Here is a 19,632-nt window from a genome sequence, read left to right on the forward strand (position 1 = left end):
GTTGCGGACGAAGACTTCCGTGAAGTCCAGCCAGCTGTTGACGCTGTAGGGCTTGAGGCTGTTGAGCCAGGTGCGTGACGTGCCTTGCAGCATGAGGGGGACGTACTTCACGGCTAAACGCCTGTTGCCGTTTGCTATGCTGACAGCAGTAGAGTAGTCGATGAGCCAATCTTCCGGCTTCACAGAGCCGTTGTACTTGGGCGTGTCTCTGGGGAGCGAGAACCCTTTGGGGAAGGGCTCGTCGCGGATGCGGGGGCCAAAGCATGGCGGGCCGACATCGTCTTCTTCTTCTAGCGCCAGGGATCGAGCTAGGCGGTTGATCCGGTGGCGGGCGTCATTCTCGCCGACTCCTTCGCGGTGGCCTAGTCGGCCACCAAGAGTCGGATGCGTGACAGGTGGCGGGGTGGGATATCTCTCCCCTCGAGGCGGGGGAGGAGGCGGAGTTCCTTGGCGCGTCACTCCTCGAGGGCGGCCTTCCGCGTCGCGCTCGATGGTGATCCGAATCCGGCTGCGGCTAGCAGCCGGCTCCTTGTCTTTCCTTGCGCGGGCGCCGCTCGCAGTCGGCGACCGGGATGTCGTGGCGTGCTCTCGGCGCAGGGGAGGACCCTCAGCGCGGGCGCCGGCTTCATGCCGTTCTGTGGCCGCATCGATCAGCTGCTGGATTCGCCTTGTCATGTAGGGGAGCTCATCAGCTGCCAGCCCATTTAGCTCTTCAGCGGCCGCCTGAGCAGCTCGCAGATTCTCGAGCGGGGTGGCATAGACGGGGCGGTCTGCCCCCAGCATGCTGGCGATGGCCGCGCCGCGCTTCTTGACGAGGTCGGCTCGGCTCGGCCCGCAATAAGGCGGCGTGCCAAAGGCGGCGCGGTCGACTTCGCGCTGGTGAGCCTCGGTGAGGCGTCTCATGGAGGCTATCTTCTGGCCTTCCGCGATGAGGGCAAGGCGGCGTGCCTCCAGGGTCTCGACGTCGGCGTCGGCCGGGATGGGGACTGATAAGTCATGCATCGCCGCTTGCAGGGCGTCGTGGGCGTTCTCGCCCAAGTTGGCGACGTGGCTGATAACCAGCACCTCAGTGACAGCTGCTGCCGCTGTCAGCTCGAGGGAGAGGGTCGTTGAAGACTACCACGTCGGAGGGGTAGGCGTCGAGCGATGCCGTATTGGAGTCGACAAGCATCGGGTCGGTGGAGCCGACCGACTCTAAGTCTACAGCAGGCTCGCTGGAGACGTGAAGTTGGTCGAGGAGGCTGACGAGGCGGCTCTCGGGGTAGTCCGCGCCTGCGTCGGACGCGGGCTCGTCGGAGATGCGAGCCTCGCCAAGAAGATCGGCGAGGCAGCTCGTTGCGCAGGCGCCGTCAACGCCTTGCAGCGCGTCGGGGCAAGCGCCATCGGGTGCAGCGGGCTGGCTGCGCTCGCGGGGGAGGAAAAGGGTTCCCATCCAGAACAGGTCTCTGGACGACGGTGCACCTGGCCCCACGGTGGACGCCAAATGTCGGGTGGTAGGTGCGACATATGCCAACGGGTGGCTTATCATTGTGGGAGCCAGTAAGACGTCGCCGGTGCCTGGAAACGGGATGAGGCGAAGACATGCACGCCGGTGAATCTTACCCAGGTTCGGGGCTCTCCGTGGAGATAACACCCCTAGTCCTGCTCTGCGGGGTTTCCGCATGATCACTAGATCAATACAAGTAGCTACAAGTGCTCCTTGAGCTGTTTGGCTAGAGGAAGAAGAAGGGCAAGGCTAGCTCTCCTTTTCTCTCTATGTGGTGTGTGAAACTCTATCAGACCAACCCTTTGCATGGGTGCCCCGGGGGTTTATATAGGCCTACCCCCCGGGGTACAACGGTAATCCGGCTGGGTGCGGGTCCCAGCCGTCAGTGTCTATGCTCGCCGGCTTCTTCGCCGGTCATTGGGGCCCGCCGACTGGTGGGTCCCGCCGGCTGCCGGCCTCTTGGCCGGTGGGCCGGCCCCACCGCTTGGGGGCTTTGTCGGCGGCTGGTTACTGTTGCCTCGCCTCTGATGACGAGGGCTTTGTTGTGGGAAGCGTGGCTACAGTGTCACCGCCTTGCGGGCTCTCACTGTAGCATCACCTCGTCTTGTCTCCTTAATGAGGCGCATGGTTCGAGGGAGGGAGGTAGCCGGCTATTGGAAGCCGGCTACGCCTCTGGCCGACTAGGGGAGGCCAGGCCGCCTTCGAGTGTCTCTCTGGCTAAAGGGGCCCACCGCCCGCGGGCCGTACTGGCGCCTGTCTTGGGTGACATCGTGGTCAACATGGCTACAGTGCCGCGCCGGACGGGAGATGGCTGACCTGTACGACGCCCTGTGGTCATGCCTGCTTCGGGATTCGGGGGTAGTGGGCTGTACTGCGGCCACGCCCCATCCTATCACCGTTATGTGGGTACAGTCTTAGTGGGTGCAGTCTTGGCCGGCTCCTGGGAGCCGGCTTTCTTCATGGCCGGCTTCTGGGAGTCGGTCCTCTTGGGGCCGGCTTTCTGGAGTCGGCTATCTCGTATCCTTTTTGGGGGAGGTTTCTGAGGCTGGGTCGCCTTTTGGGAGTCGGCCATGGGGATAGCCGGCCGGGGGAAGGCTACGCTTTGATGTTTGAAGGCTTGAATGGCCTGATAATTTTTCAAAGAGCCAGGGGCAGTCAGTTAGGCTACCCGTGGCCATTTACTCCGACAGTTGCTCAAGAAAAATATCTTGCTTGCAGCAGGCAAAGTAGTCCGCCTCGCCGACAAGGAGATGTGTTGGGCCTGGCCCAAGAAGCATGTGTGTTTTCTCTCACGGGGATAGCAGGCCACGGCTTTCTCCTAGGAAGAACACTCGGTTTTCTTCTATGAAACATTTTTTGTTTTCTCAATTCTACATATATTTCAAACATATTGAAAAAATATGAACATTATTTTATTTCACTATTTTTTTGAACGTATCATTTATTTACAACGTTCATCGGGTATTTTAAGAAGTTCAACTTGTATTAAAAATATCATCGTGTATATAAAGTTGAAAAAATGCTCACATGTATATAAAAATGTTCATGCATTTTTAAAAAAGAATTCACATGTTATTTAAAATACACAGTGAACTTTTCTAAAATACACAATGAATATTGTTGAAACAAGAAAACTGTACCCCCCTCTGCCCCCCGCGTCGCTCCGCTCGGGGCGACGCGGTGGGCGACGAAAACCCTAGCCACCGGCCCCCTCCCCCCCTCGTCGCCGCCCGAGGTGGCCTCCGGCGAAGCCCGCGTGGTCGCCCAGGCAGGCGGCGGCGAGGATCTGGCCGCTTCGCTCCTCGCGGAGGGCTTAGGGCGCTGAGGCAGCGGCCTCGGGTTGTGCGGCGGCGCCGTTTCTGCGGCGAGCGGCGTCGCGGGTGTTGTCCCCCGTCTACCTGGTCACGCGGGCGGCGAGTGACGACAGGCGCTGGCGCCGGTCGCAGCGGGGGCGCGGCCTCCCTGTACGCGTCTTGATCTGAAGGCGGCTTCCACTTTCCCTCAAAGCGCTCCTCCTCGCCGGATCTGGTCGCTGGCGGCCTCTGGACGCCAGATCCGTGGTAGGTGGGGATGCCCAGAGCTGCGGAACAGGACCGGGAGAAATCCTTGGCTGGTTCTCCGGCCACGGCGTCGGCGACACAGGCAGGTGTCGTTTCCCTCCTCGGAGGCTTCGTCGAGGTTCGTTTACTCTCCCTCCCACTCCATGACCCGGGTGAAAAGCCTTGTCTTTTCAAGATTGGACGGCAACGGCACGACTTGCGTCGCCACCTTCTTGAAGGTGTTGTCGGGCATGGTAGGAGAGTGCAGAGTGTTGTGAGGTGGTTGTGGGGTTGGCTGCGTCATCAGCGAGGGAGATGTAGCAGTGATGTTCCACTCTGGCTTGCTCGTTGGATCCTTGTTTTGCTTGCTCGCTGGATTTGGCGCCATTCTTGGGCAGGGAGGGGATAGGGCTCCTCTCTTTTGCTAGCAGCAACTTGATGTGGTGGCTTGGGCACGGTGCCTATCCATACGGGCTTGATCTGCTTCCAGTAAGGTTGCTTCAACTTGCTCGTTGTTCGTTTGTTTAGTGTCAGTGCTTTTGTGCAGTTTTTTCCTCTTGGTGGTTGTAGCAGTGATCTGCGGTGTGGCAATTCGTCTGGTTATCCTCGTGCAGCGCTGTGTCGGGTTGAGAATCTCCCATGGTGCCCGGAATCGTGTCCAGTCCTTGCTCTAGGGTGAGCTTTTCCATCTTCCAGCGGTCCGGCGCCTTTCGAGCCAAGGCGAGGGGCAGGGGTCCCCTCTGGATTTGGAGAGGAGCGGATCGAACAAGGTGTCACCTTTCGGTGTAGATGAGGGCACGACCATCGCTGGACTTTGTCTCCGTATGAAGAACCCCTCGTTTTGCTCTTCTTGATCTACTTCACATGGAGGACTCCATCGACTTCTAGCTAGTGCGTAGTTTGCTTATCTTTATAGGGCTTGTAGTCTTTGGTGCTTGTAAGCTGCTTTGGCAACACCGTGTATCTGCTGTTTTTTTTTCTTTTCTGTTCTTGTTAGCGACTGTTCGCAGCTGTTAAGTGGTTGTAATGATGGCCTTGTGTAATCCCTGGCCGGTTGATGGCTTTGTTAATTCAAAGCCGGGCTCTCCTTAGGCCTTCGTTCTGAAATAAAAAGAAATTGTCGAAACAAACGATGAATAATTTCTAGATACACCATGTAAAAAATTAATACACGATGAACAATTTTGAAAAACAACGAACATTTAAATACAAGATGATGAACATTGATTAGTACGCAATGAGCATTTTTAAAGTATGCCGAGTAAAAATTTAAATATGCAACGTTTTAAAACTGCATGATGAGCATTTCTTAATAAATGGTAAAAAAATATAAATACATGTTGCACATTTTTTAAATACGCTATGAACCTTTCTAGAATACATGATGACCATATTGTAAAAACACTATGAATATTGTGAACCAACCTGTGGTTCAAGTTCTAGATTTGACACTTATGCTCGCATTTTCCTAGATTTATTTCAGACCTTCCGGCGATATGCGTTCAGTGGAAGAAGACGTTCCTGTCGACTAAGAATACGTCTATGACAACTTCATCAATCATCTCATGTGTCAGTTCAGTCTCTTAAGAGTGCTCGTATAGGTATACATTTGTATGAGCGTATGCATCTGTACAATATTTTCTATATGTGTTGAACGAAAAAGATAAAAACTAAAAATAATAATAAAGAACAGAACAGAAAGCGAAGGAAACAAATGAAATGGAAAAAATACCTGAGACTGCTGTCCAGTAGGAGCAACCGAGAAAATCAGAGTTATTAGTTTTAGAGGTTTTTTTTGTTGTTCCTTGTTGCTGTGTTATTTATGGAAGCTTAGATGTGACATCCTTAGAAAACATCTAGATGTGAATTAGACAAAGTATTAGTTTTACTAGACTTGAAAAGGCTTGCATCCTCATATATCTCTATCTCTACTTATATTACTTAAAAAATAGCAAGTTCCCTTTTAGGTAGAACTCGCGTCGTTCAACTCTACATATGTTCCCCGCCTTCTCTTCGTTTTGAATTTTTTTTCATCTTTACGTATGTCCCCGCCTTCTCTTCGTTTTGAATTTTTTCTTCCTATCGCTGGTTTTTCACCGGTTTTTCTTGAAAACGTCTTAACTGTCCTGCATTTTATTGACTTATACCAAATAAAATTATGGTTCTTATCAAATAAAATTCTAAATTTATTTAGGTAGGTAAATCACGTGCAAGATTTGATAAATATTTATTTACACAGTCACATTAATATGGGCAGATAAATCACAGACTAAAGTACTAGAATATGTATATCCCGTTGTAAGGCCCGGGCAATGATTTAGTTGAACAGAAAAATTGGCATTCTTTATAATCTATCACGCTATACATGAGCTTTACCATGACTTCTGTTGCCCACTCTTGCCAGTTGCAATCACTATTAATAGCATCTTAGCAGTTCTACTTACATCCACAGTGCAAAGATTCAGTAATAGACACCGATACAGCAGGGCCTCTTCCTCCTCCCAAGATCATTTCCAGCAACTTAAGATACTGGCATACTGTACGGTAAGAAGCACTATACACAGCTGGTTCAGTTAACTGCTTCAAGCTAGACTCATCTTGGCGAAAGCTCCGTGATGGACACTTGGTTCGAAGACATCACAGTTGAATTTTCTGTGAGCGGATATGCTTCCGAATAGGCAGTCGAGGTTCCACTGACACTGACCTCCTGGATGCAGAATGCCGGCCTGGACAGAGAAGGGAGACGGACGGTGTGGCTGCTGAACATGATATTCACCGACGACATCGTCGGCCTGCTCGCCGGTTTCCTCTGCACGCACAGGAGCCCGACGTGGATGCACTTGAGCACCTGGTCGACGGGAGGATGGTTGCTCAGGGATGGATCCATCAACTCGACGACGTTTCCCCGGGTCCAGTGCTCCCATACCTGCAGCAAATTTTGCAAGGGTATTCAGACATTGTTACCAGAAGTTAGCTGCGTGCAGAGTTTATGGACAGGCTTCAGGTGCTCACAAGATTCAGGAGATCCACGTCTTGCTCGGTGTTATATGAGCCACTGTTTCTTCTCCCTGTGACGATCTCCAGGACCAAGACGCCGAAGCTGAACACGTCCGACTTGCTGGAATACTGCCCGCGCATGGCGTATTCCGGCGCCATGTATCCGCTGTGACAGAAACAGAACTTTACAACCCGACTAAAAACTTGGTGTTTTGTCAGACAAAATGTACTCGACATGCTTACTATGTGCCGGCGATACGACGAGTCACATCTTCTGATTGATCACCTCCGAATATCTTCGCTAAGCCGAAGTCGGAAATTTTAGGATTGTAGTCGACATCTAGTAGTATATTGCTCGCTTTAAGGTCACGGTGAACTATCTTCAATTGAGAATCTTCGTGGAGGTATTGCAAGCCTCGAGCGATTCCATTGATTATCTTGAACCTCTTTCCCCAGTCCAGCTCTTTGTTTTTTTCAGAATCTGTGGTTCAAACAAGTGTATCATTGTAGCAAAGATTTTACTAGTATTAGTCAAGTGAATAAAATTTCAAAGCAAAAAAGAAAAATTATTAGCGAGAAAATCTTACCAAAAAGAATCATATCAAGGCTTCTATTGGGCATATATTCATAAACAAGTATTTTCTCTTGTTCTTCCAGGCAAACACCAACAAGTCTCACAAGATTCTTGTGGTGAAGCTTGGCAACCAGAACCAGTTCACTCTTCAGCTCTCCTATTCCTTGTCTGGAAGTCTGACCAAGCCTTTTCACGGCTATTTCTTCACCGTCAGGTAGGACTCCCTGTCAAAGTAAAGATACTTAGCCCTCTGCAAAAAACATTAACTGACAAAGCTACGTCCCCCCCCCCCCCCCCCCTAAAACATAAGCTATAAATGGTGTATTTCTGTACCTTATAAACCATACCAAATCCTCCTTTACCAAGCATTTTGCTGTTGTCAAAGTCATCGGTGGCAATTCTCAGTGTTGCTAGATCGAGAAGAAGCGAATCGATGTGTTGAATATCATCTGAGGCAGCTGAATATGTTGAAGAATAAGTAGACAATGATGAAAAACAAGGTTTTGAGCTCTTTACGAAATATATGCTTCTGCTCCAATGTACGGATAACCTTTGGTACTAAGATTTAAGAAAGTGGTAACCTACTAAACAAGTTCTACTGGTCTAATCACCATCTGATGGATAATCAATTGAGTCATCACTTGACTGGCTATTATTCCATAATTTAAAGTGCTTAAGAGGCCTTACAAGGTAGATACGCATCTTCTTCAGGTCTTCTCTTCCTCCAACAGAAAAAGTATACCACAGCGATGGCCAATATCACAGCAATTGTAGGCATCAGAATAGCTAGAACTTTACCTGCACTATTTCTCTTTTTCTCTGCAAGTAAATATATACCTTGTGAGTTTCAGAGCACACAAACCATTTGCAAGATTGACTGTATTCAAGGATCATGTTCTTTCTGTATTTGCATCACACTGACAAATAGTTAGCTAGTTTGCAAATGTATATAAATATAGTTCTTTCCAGTCGAGCAATTCTATGACTGACACCTCAAGTACTCTGACGAAGCCATGATTCATGTCTTACGATGAGCAGGAATGGAACAAGCCGGTGTTGTTAACTGATTCAGAAGCTATATCAGGATAATTCTGATTAAATCCTTTTTTTTCCACAGAAAGTCGAGAGGGATTCCCCCTTATTCCTAAACGTAATCATTTGTTGTTGCATGTTGCACGCAATTGCATATCAAATAACCAATAAAATTCAGATTGCATAAGCAGACAAAACCACGAGTAAATGATTTCCCTTCGTACAGCCAACTCACCTTCTCCTCCGGTCACCGGTGGCGCGGAAGCAGGCGGCCTCTCTACGAACCGGGGAAGCTGCACCAGCGGACGGCCGGGGAAGAAAGGGTACACCTCGTACCGGAAGTTGCACCACACCCCGAACATGCCCCCTCCTGTCCTGCCTCTGAACGAGTTCGGCAGCTGCCCAATTATGACGTTGAGGCAGCTCCGGCAGACGTCCGCCGTCTTTTCCGGCGCGCACTGCGCCAGCGCGTAAATCTTGGGGTTCCTCCTGTCGTCGAAGCCCTCTTCCCCCGTGCCGAACCGCCTGGAGGAGTCCTCCACCGCGTGGTCCGCGGTGGCGTTGAGGAGCAGCCCGACGGCGGCGTCGAACGCCGGCGTGCCCACGACCCGCGAGCGCAGGAGCGTGTAGGTGGTGACGAGGTAGTCGTCGTCGAGGAAGAAGTTGCGGTTGGAGAAGCGGAGCTGGCAGAGGTCGTAGAAGATGATGACGTCCTTGTAGAGCGGGCACGCCCGCCGCGCGCCGCGGAAGGCGGCCGCGACGCAGGCCTCGCAGGCGGAGGCGTTGGCGACGTCGCCGCGGCAGAGCGCCTGGCCGTAGACGATGTCCGGCACGTCGCCGACGTCTCCGGTGGCGTAGAGCGCGGGAGACAAGGAGGCGTTCCTGGGGAGGGTGGCGGAGAGAAGATCGATGTTGGCCCGGTAGGTGCTGTTCTGCGTGTAGTTGCCGCTGGGGGGATAGGGCCCGCAGATCGGCCACGGAGGCGGCTCGTCGTCGGCGGCGGCGAGTGGCCCGTGGAGGACGGAGATGAGGAAGGTGGCAGCGACGCCGGCGAGGTGCGGGGAGAAGCAGCGGTGGGGTTTGGCCATGGCAATCCCGTCAGCGGTGGCTCACTGCCTCGGTAAACTGTACAAAAACAAAAACAAAAAACAAGAAGGAAATCAAAAGGAGAAGGGGTTGTTCGGGTGTCGGTCGGTGTATCATTAGCAGGTGGGGTCGGAGGGGTTGACCGGAGCAAAGCATTTGTTGACTGCTACTGTGGCGACCATCTGACGGCTAATGGCGAGCAACTATTTCACGTTGATTTGACGTTTCTTCAAGCTTTCTCTGTTGATCAGAAGAATTTGTAACCGAATACGTAATTGCGAACCATCCTAGTACTACTACTGTACAGTTTATTTGACGTTTCTCCAAGTTTTCTCTGTTCATCTTGACACTCACCAGTAATCAGGCCGTACCTATCCATCACCGCCAGTAGTCCAGCACGCCGTAGCTATCTAGAACACCTGACGCAGAAAATGGCCAAAGAAACAAATGGTCAAGCCACCTCACTTGACCAATCCCACCATGTGCGACGCCACCTAACCGCGTCCGCTCGCTCACGACCACGACCTCACTCTGCTCATCGTACTCCTTTCGACATCAGCTGCTGCGCCAAGGCAGCAACAGTTCGATCGGTCTGTTCGTTCGTCAGCGTCGGCCGTGGAAAATCCACACTTCGATTTACTTGGAAACTACCAGTACGCCCGTGCTGTACATCTACTCGGCGACACCACCCAGCAGCTCAACTCCATGGCGACGGCGGCCATGCGCATGCGACGCAGCCTTGCTCTCTGTTACCACCTCACCGCCGCCCTCCTCCTCCTCGCGTTCCTCCACGCGCCGCTCGCCGGCGCGCAGCCGCTCCCGTGGCAGCTCTGCGACTCCGCCGCCGGGAACTACACGGAGGGCAGCGCCTACCAGGCCAACATACGCGCCCTCGCCGGCGGCCTCCCCAGGAACGCCTCCGCGTCCCCGGCGCTCTTCGCCAAGGGCGCCGCCGGCGCCGCGCCGGACGCCGTCTACGCGCTCGCGCTCTGCCGCGGCGACACCAACGCCTCCTCCTGCGCGGCCTGCGTCGCCGCCGCCTTCCGGAACGCGCAGCAGCTCTGCGCCTTCAACCGGCACGCCACCATGTTCGACGACCCCTGCATCCTCCGCTACTCCGGCCAGGACTTCCTGGCCAACGTCACCGACAACAGCGGCAGGTTCGTCGCGTTCAACGGCAACAACGTCAGCGCGGGCGCGGCCGCGGCGGCGTTCGACGCCGCCTCCGGCCGGCTCGTCAACGCCACCGCCGACTATGCCGCCGGGGACCCGACCCGGCGGTTCGGCACGGGGGAGGAGGGGTACGACGCGACGTACCCCAAGATTTACTCGCTGGCGCAGTGCACGCCGGACATGGAGGCGGCCGACTGCCGGAGCTGCCTCAGGGACATAATCGAGAAGTTTACCCCACAGTACTTCGTCGGGAAGCCGGGTGGGAGAGTGTTCGGCGTGCGATGCAACTTCCGGTTCGAGACCTACTCCTTCTTCTCCGGACGCCCACTGCTGCAACTCCCGGACGTGCTGCCGCCTGCACCAGCGCCAGCGCCAGCGGCGGCCGAAGAAGGTGAGTTTCTGAAACAAAAGTGACTCTTCAGGCGCATATGGTTGCTGTTCTTTGGTGCTTGATTGGTGTCACTTGGATGGTGGAATACAACTTCTCTGCAGTCTGCACTACACGTGTCTGAAATCCATGTCATTTGTTTGCAGAACGAACAAGAAATAGGACAGGGTTGATCTTGGCCATCACACTACCTATAGTTGCTGCACTACTTCTCATTTCAACGTGCGTTTGCTTTTGGAGGAGGAGAAAATCGGCAGAAAGAAAGCCGTCAGTACCACTACCATGTAAGCCACTAGTCCCTCTACACTGCTCTTAACACCGTCAATGTATCAACTGGCCTAACAGCAGGGGAATGGTGATTCACTGGTTACCTATAAATTTACTCAAAGTCCAAGTTCATGATGGCCTCTTCATAGTATTAGTTAAACACGCAGCAGCCATTCAACCAATGATGCACTCGCATTACCTTTTCCAAAAACATTCTAACTATCGGAACCACTGACTGCATTTCAGTTATATGCTGATCATTGTGCACCTTCCTTGTTGCTACAGATTCAGCTACTAATCCAGATGACATCCAAAGCATCGATTCCCTCCTCCTCGACCTATCGACGCTGCGGGCTGCAACAGATAACTTCGCTGAGAGCAACAAGCTTGGCGAAGGAGGGTTCGGTGCGGTTTACAAGGTGCCAATCAACATTCATACAGTAGTATTATTATGCAAATTTCATGTTGGTTGGTTGTTCACATCTTTGTTGGTTGCCGGATTGCACAGGGTGTCCTTTCTGAAGGTGAAGAGATAGCCGTGAAGAGGCTGTCACAGAGCTCCACGCAAGGGATAGAAGAGCTGAAAACAGAGCTGGTTCTGGTCGCTAAGCTTCAGCACAAGAACCTTGTCAGGCTCCTTGGCGTTTGCCTGGAAGGACAGGAGAAGCTGCTCGTGTACGAGTACATGCCGAACCGGAGCCTCGACACCGTTCTATTCGGTACGTTCCATCGTCGTTTTTTATATGAGAGCACTAGCAGTTCTGATCGTTTCCTCGTTGTTCCGTTGGCAGATGCAGAGAAAAGCAGGGGCCTGGACTGGGGGAAGAGGCTCAAGATCGTGAACGGGGTTGCCCGGGGCCTGCAGTACCTCCACGAGGACTCCCAGCTGAGGATCGTCCACCGGGACCTCAAGGCCAGCAATGTGCTCCTGGACTCGGACTGCAACCCCAAGATCTCGGACTTCGGCCTGGCAAAGCTGTTCGGCTGGGATCAGTCGCAGGCCGTCACCAGCCACATCGCCGGAACATAGTAAGCACGGCCTGCATTTCGTTTAGCACGTAGTGGTACAATACTAATGCGCAGACGTTTATTTACACGACGGGATTTTTGCTCGTGTTGCACTTGCACGCAGCGGATACATGGCGCCGGAGTACGCGATGCGCGGGCAGTATTCCGTCAAGTCGGACGCCTTCAGCTTCGGCGTTCTGCTACTGGAGATCGTCACGGGGAGGAAGAACAGCAGCTTCGCTAGCCCGGACTCGGAGCCATCCCTTGACCTCTTAAGCCTCGTCAGTAGTACTACCTCTTATTTCTGCTCCTCAAGATTGTGATACAAAACTGTCTCACTTCTTGGCACATGCATGCAGGTATGGGAGCACTGGACTACCGGGACAGTCGAGGAGCTGGTGGATCCGTCCCTGGGAGGCCGTTCGCCGGGAGGCCAGATGCTGAAGCTGGTCAACATCGGGTTGCTGTGCGTCCAGGACAGCCCCGCGGACCGGCCCACGATGTCGGCGGTGAACGTCATGCTCAGCAGCAGCACGGTGTCTCTGCAGGCGCCGTCGAGGCCGACGTTCTGCGTCGACGACATGGAGGGTTTCTCGGGCATGTACTCGGGTGCGTATCCAAGGGGATCCCAGTCCACCGGGGACAGCAAGCCCCAGGCAGCGATGTCGCCGTCGCCGAACGAGGTGTCACTCACGGAGATCGAACCAAGATGATGAGCGCCTAGGCCCAAGATAAACTTGCGGTGTCCATCGCATATATAGTCCTGAACCTGCTTGTAATAACTAAATCTCCTGGATCATTGTCTATGGTGGTTGTAGCTTGCAATAATGTGTCACGGCTTACTATTACTAGTATTTTTATCAGAGAATGTTGGTAGTAATATATTTTCTTTGTTCTAATCAGTCACTTAGGGACTGTACTTGCTTCAGGGACAGCAAGACCACTTCATAGCAAATTGAGGTTCAGTTTTGACATTTGTTGTACTACTAAACCTGGCAATCAAACCAAGTTAAATTGTCTGAAGAGAAGCCACACAAGCGTTAGAAAGCCGAGAATAACGGTTGGTGGGCCCAGTGGACTGTCCAGATGGCCGAGCTGACCTAGCTAATAAGTAAGTTGTTGCAAGTAGCACATGATGTCAAGATGGCCGAGTTGGTCTAAGGCGCCAGTTTCAGGTACTGGTCCGAAAGGGCGTGGGTTCAAATCCCACTCTTGACAATTTTTTGTTCCTTTTTCTTGTATTTTTTGAATTGATGACCCATATGCTAAAAAATATGTAGATTTTTATTTTTCAATTTTTTTTTGAAACGGAGGCAAAAGTTTTGCCTCATCGATTAATTAAGAAGAAGAGAATTGCCCAGTTAATTTATGGAAAACCGCCCGCCAAACTCTCCAAAAACACAACATCCACAAACCCCTTCACTGCTACTACGCCAAGTGACTCCCCACGAGAACACCTCGACACAAGACATCAAGCACCTCACAACCCACAACGAGAACCCAAACAAAGAGGACAAGCCGAGAGACCAAAGATCACCCATCAAGCAGCCATAGACACCTTGCTTTTGGCATCATTTTTGCCTTTGCCCGCCTTTTTTTGTTTGCCCCTTATTGGCGTCCCCATCAGGAGACAAGCAATTGACCTGCCCAAACCAGGTCTAGCAACCTCCACGCTGGCTAGCAAATCGCAGAGTTCCTTCGCGAAAAGAGCATTTGGATTTGGAGTAGGTGCCAACACAAGTGGCTCAATGGTCATGCCACTCACATGCATCACCTGCCCAACGGTCGCAGAAGAGGGAAGGGCAGCAACATCTAAAACTCCATGCTCCACGCCGAGAGATAGGTTGTCTGACCCCTGACAAGGCTCCACGGGTGGTGGTGAGGGCACCAAGTCCACCTCCGAAGCCTGACAAGGCTCCACGGGGGGTGGTGAGGACACATGGTCCACCTTCGAAGCCTGGAGAGAGCCCAACTTGAGCTGCTCCATCGACACAGGCGAAACATGTTCCCCACACAACACCTACAACTCAGGCATGATCTGCAGCACCGGAGACACAACCTCGGCAGATGCCTCACCCACGGAGTCCGGCAACACAAGGGGCGTCGAACTAGACCCAACACGGGGCGAGAAGCTACCAAAGAGCTCCGTATCCGCCTCATCCATGAAGCCAACAGAAGACTCAACCACGGGAGCCTGTGCAAGAGGGAGCCTTTGCAAAGTAGCCTCCGCGCGCTCCAGAAAGCTCCCAATACGCACCATCCAGCCTTGCAAGGAGTCGGCGACCTCGCGATGCGGCTTAATTGCCTCCTTCATCTGTGAGGAAGTCATGCAATGAAGATCAGATCCTAGCAACTTCGAGTGCACCCCTAGAGCAGACTGGAGTGTCACATCTATCGGGACAGAAGGAGTCTTCATGTTGGACGGGGCCTCATGTTTCTCAGATGTTGATGAAGGCGCAACAATCGAAGCCCAAGAATGAGCCAGCGGCCGAACAGAACTTGCAGAAGGCCGCGGCTGCACCGGCTTGCAGCCATCCCGTGCACGGTGTCCCGAGCGAAAGCATTGGTTGCACCGGATTGGATCCCTGCACACGACCGCTCGATGACCTTTTCCGAAGCAACGAAAACATCTATTCCAGAGCCACGCGGGCGACCGGGGGCGCTGATGAGGCATGAAAGCCGAAGATGGCCGAGGTGCCAGCCGTGCACGGCAGGACTGGACAAGCTTCCAGCCTGCAGCGTCCTCCATGAGCCCCACACATGCCGCATATGGCCCGACGAGGAAGTCTGCATCTGCGTCTGCACCAGAGACCAGGGGGCTGGAGCTCAACAAGGCAGCAGGTGGCCGGCCGCCGCCCAGGCAGGGCAGCTGTGCCGGCGACCCGTCAATGGTCTCCGGCACCTCCACGACGACGTCCTCAGAACACAAACGTAGCTCCGGCGGCGAGACACAGGCCCCCGATCCATATCAGGCCGGGGCGGTTGGGAGCTTGGCGACGAGCAGAGGAGGCCGGAGGGCGCCGTCGGCCGGCCGGAAGAGGCGCCGACAAGGAGGATGGGGACGGTTGGCAGAGGAGGCAGAATGGCCGACACCGATGGCATGCACGGGAGCTTGCGCGAGGCGGCGAAGCATCCCTGAATGGCCGGATCGGCCTTGCGGGCGGCGAGCGAGGCCGCATCGAGCGTGATGGCCGTAGTCGGAGGGGCCGCCGAAGACGGCGCGACCGCCGTGAGCATTGGGCCGTCACGGGCGCCTGAACAGACAGCGACGCAGCCGTAGCGGGGGGCGGACCTTCGAGGGGCAGAAGAAAGAGGGCGCCGTGGTGGTTCCGGATCTGGTCCCGGCGGCAGCAGGGGACGCCGGAGGAAGGAGATCGGGCGGAGCCGCCGGAGACGCTCACCCAATGCGAGAGCCCATGAGCGGCAGCCTGCTTTCCGTTCCGCACGTCTTTTGAATGTGTGGACCATTTTTCAATCTTTTGAGTTACTAGCAAGATGCACGTGCATTGCACGGAACATTAATATTTTTTTCATAAAACACCTGTTGTGATTGACCCATGCGGGAGTAATCATGTGTAAAAACTAATATCTCGAGAAAAAGGAGAGATAAGGTGAAGAGGAGTGGGGCGTGGTGGTGATTGGTGATCGGAGTATCGGAGTATGGCACGGGGATGGACGACGCCGACAACGGCCATCATGCCAGATTATTCAGAGGCTTCCTTTTTTAATTGCTCAACAATGAGGTTGTGGGAGATAAAGATAAACGAGGGAAGGCCTTACCTGTAAATGTGGAGAGAGGTGCGGGTATCTTTTTGTAAAATTGCCATAGTTTGCTTTCTATCCATCAATCGGACGGTCTATATTGTAAGATGGTAGGCACACCATCATCACTAACTCGGTTTTTTATAAGTGTAGAGAAAAATGGCCCACATCAAATGAATACGAAAACAGTACATATGATCAAAATCCGAAATATGAATATGAATGTACAACCAAAATACGAAATGTGAATATGAATATGAATGTATGATCTAAATGCGAAATATAAATACAAAGAAACAGGTGGTTGTTGGCTCTTTACTCTTCAAACACAAAAGTATCCAGATGGTTGCAGTACATAAATCAATCTGTAATAGGCGGTGATCAGCAATTTTAGGGCATCTCCAACGTTGACTTTCAAATCAGATTTAGATCATATGTACTGTTTTCGTACTCGCATTTCGTATTTAGATCATATGTACTGTTTTCGTATTTAGATCATGATGGCCCATATGCTAAAAAATATGTAGATTTTTATTTTTCAATCTTTTGAGTTACTAGCAAGATGCACATACATTACACGGAACATTAAGATGTTTTTTTTCATAAAAGACCTGTCGGACGCCACATCCGTTCGCGGACATTGATGCAGGAGCCGTCCATCCAACCATAGTCGCATACATTTCAAACTGAATTTTAACTAACCAGATGATTTTCATCCAACATGACGTAATTCATCAAAATTAGGATAGAAATTAACACAAATCATCCATAAAGAGCATGAAAATATGTCTAGTATAACAGTAGTTCAAATTCAATAAGATTAATCGGATGTTCCACAAGATTTTCATGGATGGATCATGTCACCAGACACATACTGCCCTGGAGCTTCATCCGACAATGTATGTGCGTGAATGGTCCGCCTTCTAATCTATAGTACATCACGGCAGCACGTGCAGAGTACACAACGTGTAGAGCAGCATTGAGTGAATGAAAGAAGGAAGGTGGCGTAGTCCAAGGACGTCGAAGGCGTTGGTGGGGGTTGCGATGTCCTACCTTGGTGGAGATCGGAGAGTTACAACAACGGTGACGAACGAGGAGGATGCGGATGCAAAGCAAGGGGGAGCAAGGACGTAGTGAAAGAGAATGGGACCGAGGAGGAGGATTTGAGTGGACCAGTTAACTTTCAATTTGCGGGAAAACGGGCGTCAGGACTGCTCAGCAGACCGATAAGGTATAACGTTGGATGATAAAACACGTCCGGACAGCTCGGTCTGGACGCATGTAGATGGTTTGTGGGTCTATGTTGAAAGTGCCTTTACTGCACCAATGTAACCTTTGCGTTTTTTTCTAAAAAGAAAAGAAACAAGTATGGGATCAGCTAGGAGTAAGAGGTAACTGAATTTAGATTTTGAGACAATTTTTTTCTCTTAGTAATTAATGGCAACACGTACGGCCGGCGGGATCGTTAACCAGCAAGCGATATATGCTCAACTAAGAGCAACTCTAACACACCCCGCAAAAATGGCAAACCCATAAAATTCCGATGAGTATATAGACTCGGCCTAATTTTCTTGCCAGAACAGAGCCTGTATATTTGCCCGGCCCATAATTTTTTTTACCGCTGCACGCAAACTGCCCCCCTCCCACCAGTATATCTATGGGTTCGCGGTGCTTTTGCGGGTCGAAACCCTATCCCCCGCCGCGGTGTCTCTCCGCAATTCCCCACTCCACTCCTCACATTTCTCGCCGTCGGTGCGCCGCATTCCGCCTCCAGCCGCCATGTGGGGTCGCATGTGGAGCTCCGGTCGCGGCTCCGAGAGTAGATCTGTCGGCGGCGGCGACCCCGAACACGAGCGGCGTGTCCGCTCGGACGGCGCGAGGAAGCGCGGGGCGAGGAAGTGGACGAACCGGGGCCTCTCGCCGCCGCCGAGCTCCCGCGTCCGCGAGACGGAGGAATACGACCCTCCGCCGTGGGCTCGTCCTCCGCCGCGAGATCTTCCTTCGCCGCGAGCTCTTGCCACGCCGCGAGCTCTTCCTCTTCCGGCACGAGCCTTCTCCCCGTGAAGAGGGAGTTGTCAGAGGAGCCGAAGGAGATCGAGGTCGTCGCCGTCACGCAGGAGCCCGAGAAGATCGTGCATCGCGGTGTCGTCGGGCCCGAGGACTTCGTCGCCGATGTCGACGCGGTCGCGGTCGCCATAGCCGAACGCAGCTTGCGCGAGGAGGCGGAGCGTCGGCGCCACGACGAGGAGCTCGACGACCTCGTGTTCCAGCAGGCGGTCGCGGCGAACCTTGCCGCCAAGGAGAAGGACGACAGTGGCGGCGCATCCGCGAGGAGCAGAAGTAGAAGTACATCGACCTCGGCAGCTCCGACGAGGAGGATTGAGCTCCTCCACCGCGTCGTCCATGGCCGCGAGCTCGCCGCTGTGAGATCCCCACCCCCCTCTAGTACTAGTAGTGAACTAGATCGGGTTCGCGCCTTGGCGCAAGGGTGCCGGTCAGAATGTTTAGACAGATTATGAAACAATTTGTTGGTAAGAGCCCAGGAATAGCATGTGTAGACAACCAATTGTGTTAGAAGCAAAACATAATGGGACTGAAGATGAACATCAGGTTATAAGACAAAATTAAGGTCGGTGCTTTCATACGACCAGACAAAACACAAGACCATATATTACTTTTTACGACAGAGAGATAGGAATTAAAATCTGAAGTCTATACATGCCTTGTTCAGAACAAAGTGAAAATAGCAACATACCACCAGGTGGTACCTTCCACTCCAAAGACAACAACAAGAATATAAAGGCAGATATCGAGGTTGGAACAAGCAAACCAGCAAACAATTGTAATGATGAATTAAATGTAACCGCCACAGGAGACTTGCTGCCCGGACATGTCTTGTGATAGTAAATTGCAGGGGCAGCTTTAGAGCTTGCAGCATGAGGGCAAAAAATGTGGGAATATGGAATCACCATTAGATAGTCATCATCCTGTAGAGGAAAGGATAAAATAATTTTTTTACAAAAGGATATGCAGGCAAGAGTACTGCTGCTGTAAAATTACTGAAACTACTCTATAGAATTAATAAAATTAACATGATCTCCTGGAGTAGTTCAAGCAATACTGGAGTAGTTCAAGATACTAATCTTGGTGCAGCACTAAGCATGAGATACAATACTCCACAAAATTAACACAATCAAGAAAGCATCAGCAAGTTAACAATCTAACAAGACAAGTTTCAGTACAGCACCAAGTCAAAATCCACTGCAATCTTTAAGCTACTGGAAATTCCAAAACAGTGAAGTTCCATTTTAAGTTACTGCAGTCTTTCTCTTAAATCTAGTCATGCATATGTGGAACTTGGCAGCATTCATTTAAGAATGGAGTAAATTAACTTGGCAGTATACAAACTTTAAGTAAGTTGACTTAGCATTCTACTGAAATTCCACTGCAATCTTTAAACTACTATAACCTGTCGGAAATATACTGGAAACCCCCACAAAAAGTTCATCTTTTGTACTGAGTACCTTGAAGATGGCGTCGTAGCCGGCGAGGACCTCCTCGATCTACGTGCACTTCCTCTCCGGCTTATTCTTGTCATCCTCGCTGGCTTCCTCGAGCTTGGTCTTGGCCTTGCCGGCAGCACCGGGCTTGGACTTGGGCTCCCACTTCCACTTGCGATCGAAGCGGTCGTCGTTGGGGGAGGCGAGCTCCGCCTCCCACTTGAGAGCACGGCCCCACCGTGCGGCTTCTCCTCGGCCGTCCACTTCACCTTGCAGCCCCCCGGGGAGGCGGCGGCGTAGCTGTACTTGCGGCGAGCCGG

The 19,632-nt window shown here is 52.2% G+C and overlaps 2 protein-coding genes and 1 non-coding gene across 4 annotated transcripts; 2 read left to right on the forward strand and 1 right to left on the reverse strand.

Annotated features, from left to right (window-relative positions):
• Positions 1-5,841: 5,841 nt before the first annotated feature.
• Positions 5,842-9,285, reverse strand: LOC109744977 (cysteine-rich receptor-like protein kinase 6). The gene is made up of 7 exons (XM_020304115.4): positions 8,364-9,285; positions 7,784-7,915; positions 7,430-7,554; positions 7,110-7,320; positions 6,766-7,003; positions 6,538-6,688; positions 5,842-6,451 (listed from the first exon to the last, which is right to left on the reverse strand). Exons 1-7 carry the CDS (start codon positions 9,214-9,216, stop codon positions 6,119-6,121), a joined length of 2,043 nt encoding a protein of 680 aa, XP_020159704.1. The 5' UTR covers positions 9,217-9,285; the 3' UTR covers positions 5,842-6,118.
• Positions 9,286-9,713: 428 nt separating this feature from the next.
• On the forward strand, positions 9,714-12,949 carry LOC109744976 (cysteine-rich receptor-like protein kinase 10). Of its 2 annotated transcripts, XM_020304114.4 has the most exons (7): positions 9,720-10,778; positions 10,922-11,059; positions 11,328-11,461; positions 11,551-11,761; positions 11,834-12,071; positions 12,175-12,331; positions 12,410-12,949. In XM_020304114.4, the coding sequence occupies exons 1-7, from the start codon at positions 9,920-9,922 to the stop codon at positions 12,761-12,763; spliced, it is 2,091 nt and encodes a 696-aa protein (XP_020159703.1). In that variant the 5' UTR covers positions 9,720-9,919; the 3' UTR covers positions 12,764-12,949. The 2 variants fall into 2 exon arrangements, with proteins under 2 accessions (XP_020159702.1, XP_020159703.1); XM_020304113.4 differs by having other exon boundaries at positions 9,714-10,778; positions 11,551-12,071.
• A 238-nt stretch (positions 12,950-13,187) lies between these two features.
• Positions 13,188-13,268, forward strand: TRNAL-CAG (transfer RNA leucine (anticodon CAG)). Its single transcript has one exon. It is a non-coding gene; the product is annotated as a tRNA-Leu (tRNA).
• The last annotated feature ends 6,364 nt before the right edge of the window (positions 13,269-19,632 follow it).

The sequence above is a fragment of the Aegilops tauschii genome, chromosome 2 (genome assembly GCF_002575655.3).
Source record: "Aegilops tauschii subsp. strangulata cultivar AL8/78 chromosome 2, Aet v6.0, whole genome shotgun sequence".
Lineage (NCBI taxonomy): Eukaryota > Viridiplantae > Streptophyta > Magnoliopsida > Poales > Poaceae > Aegilops > Aegilops tauschii.

What these genes read in the sequence shown, in the direction of transcription:
- LOC109744976 (XM_020304113.4), top strand. Translation starts at nt 9,920, where the DNA reads ATGGCGACGGCGGCCATGCGCATGCGACGCAGCCTTGCTCTCTGTTAC. An exon ending in GCCGTCAGTACCACTACCAT is followed by an intron (nt 11,060 to 11,327) that starts GTAAGCCACTAG and finishes TTGTTGCTACAG; the next exon opens with ATTCAGCTACTAATCCAGAT. An exon ending in GGTTCGGTGCGGTTTACAAG is followed by an intron (nt 11,462 to 11,550) that starts GTGCCAATCAAC and finishes CGGATTGCACAG; the next exon opens with GGTGTCCTTTCTGAAGGTGA.
- LOC109744977 (XM_020304115.4), bottom strand. Translation starts at nt 9,216, where the DNA reads ATGGCCAAACCCCACCGCTGCTTCTCCCCGCACCTCGCCGGCGTCGCT. An exon ending in AGAAGATGCGTATCTACCTT is followed by an intron (nt 7,555 to 7,783) that starts GTAAGGCCTCTT and finishes CAACATATTCAG; the next exon opens with CTGCCTCAGATGATATTCAA. An exon ending in GATTTGGTATGGTTTATAAG is followed by an intron (nt 7,321 to 7,429) that starts GTACAGAAATAC and finishes TTACTTTGACAG; the next exon opens with GGAGTCCTACCTGACGGTGA.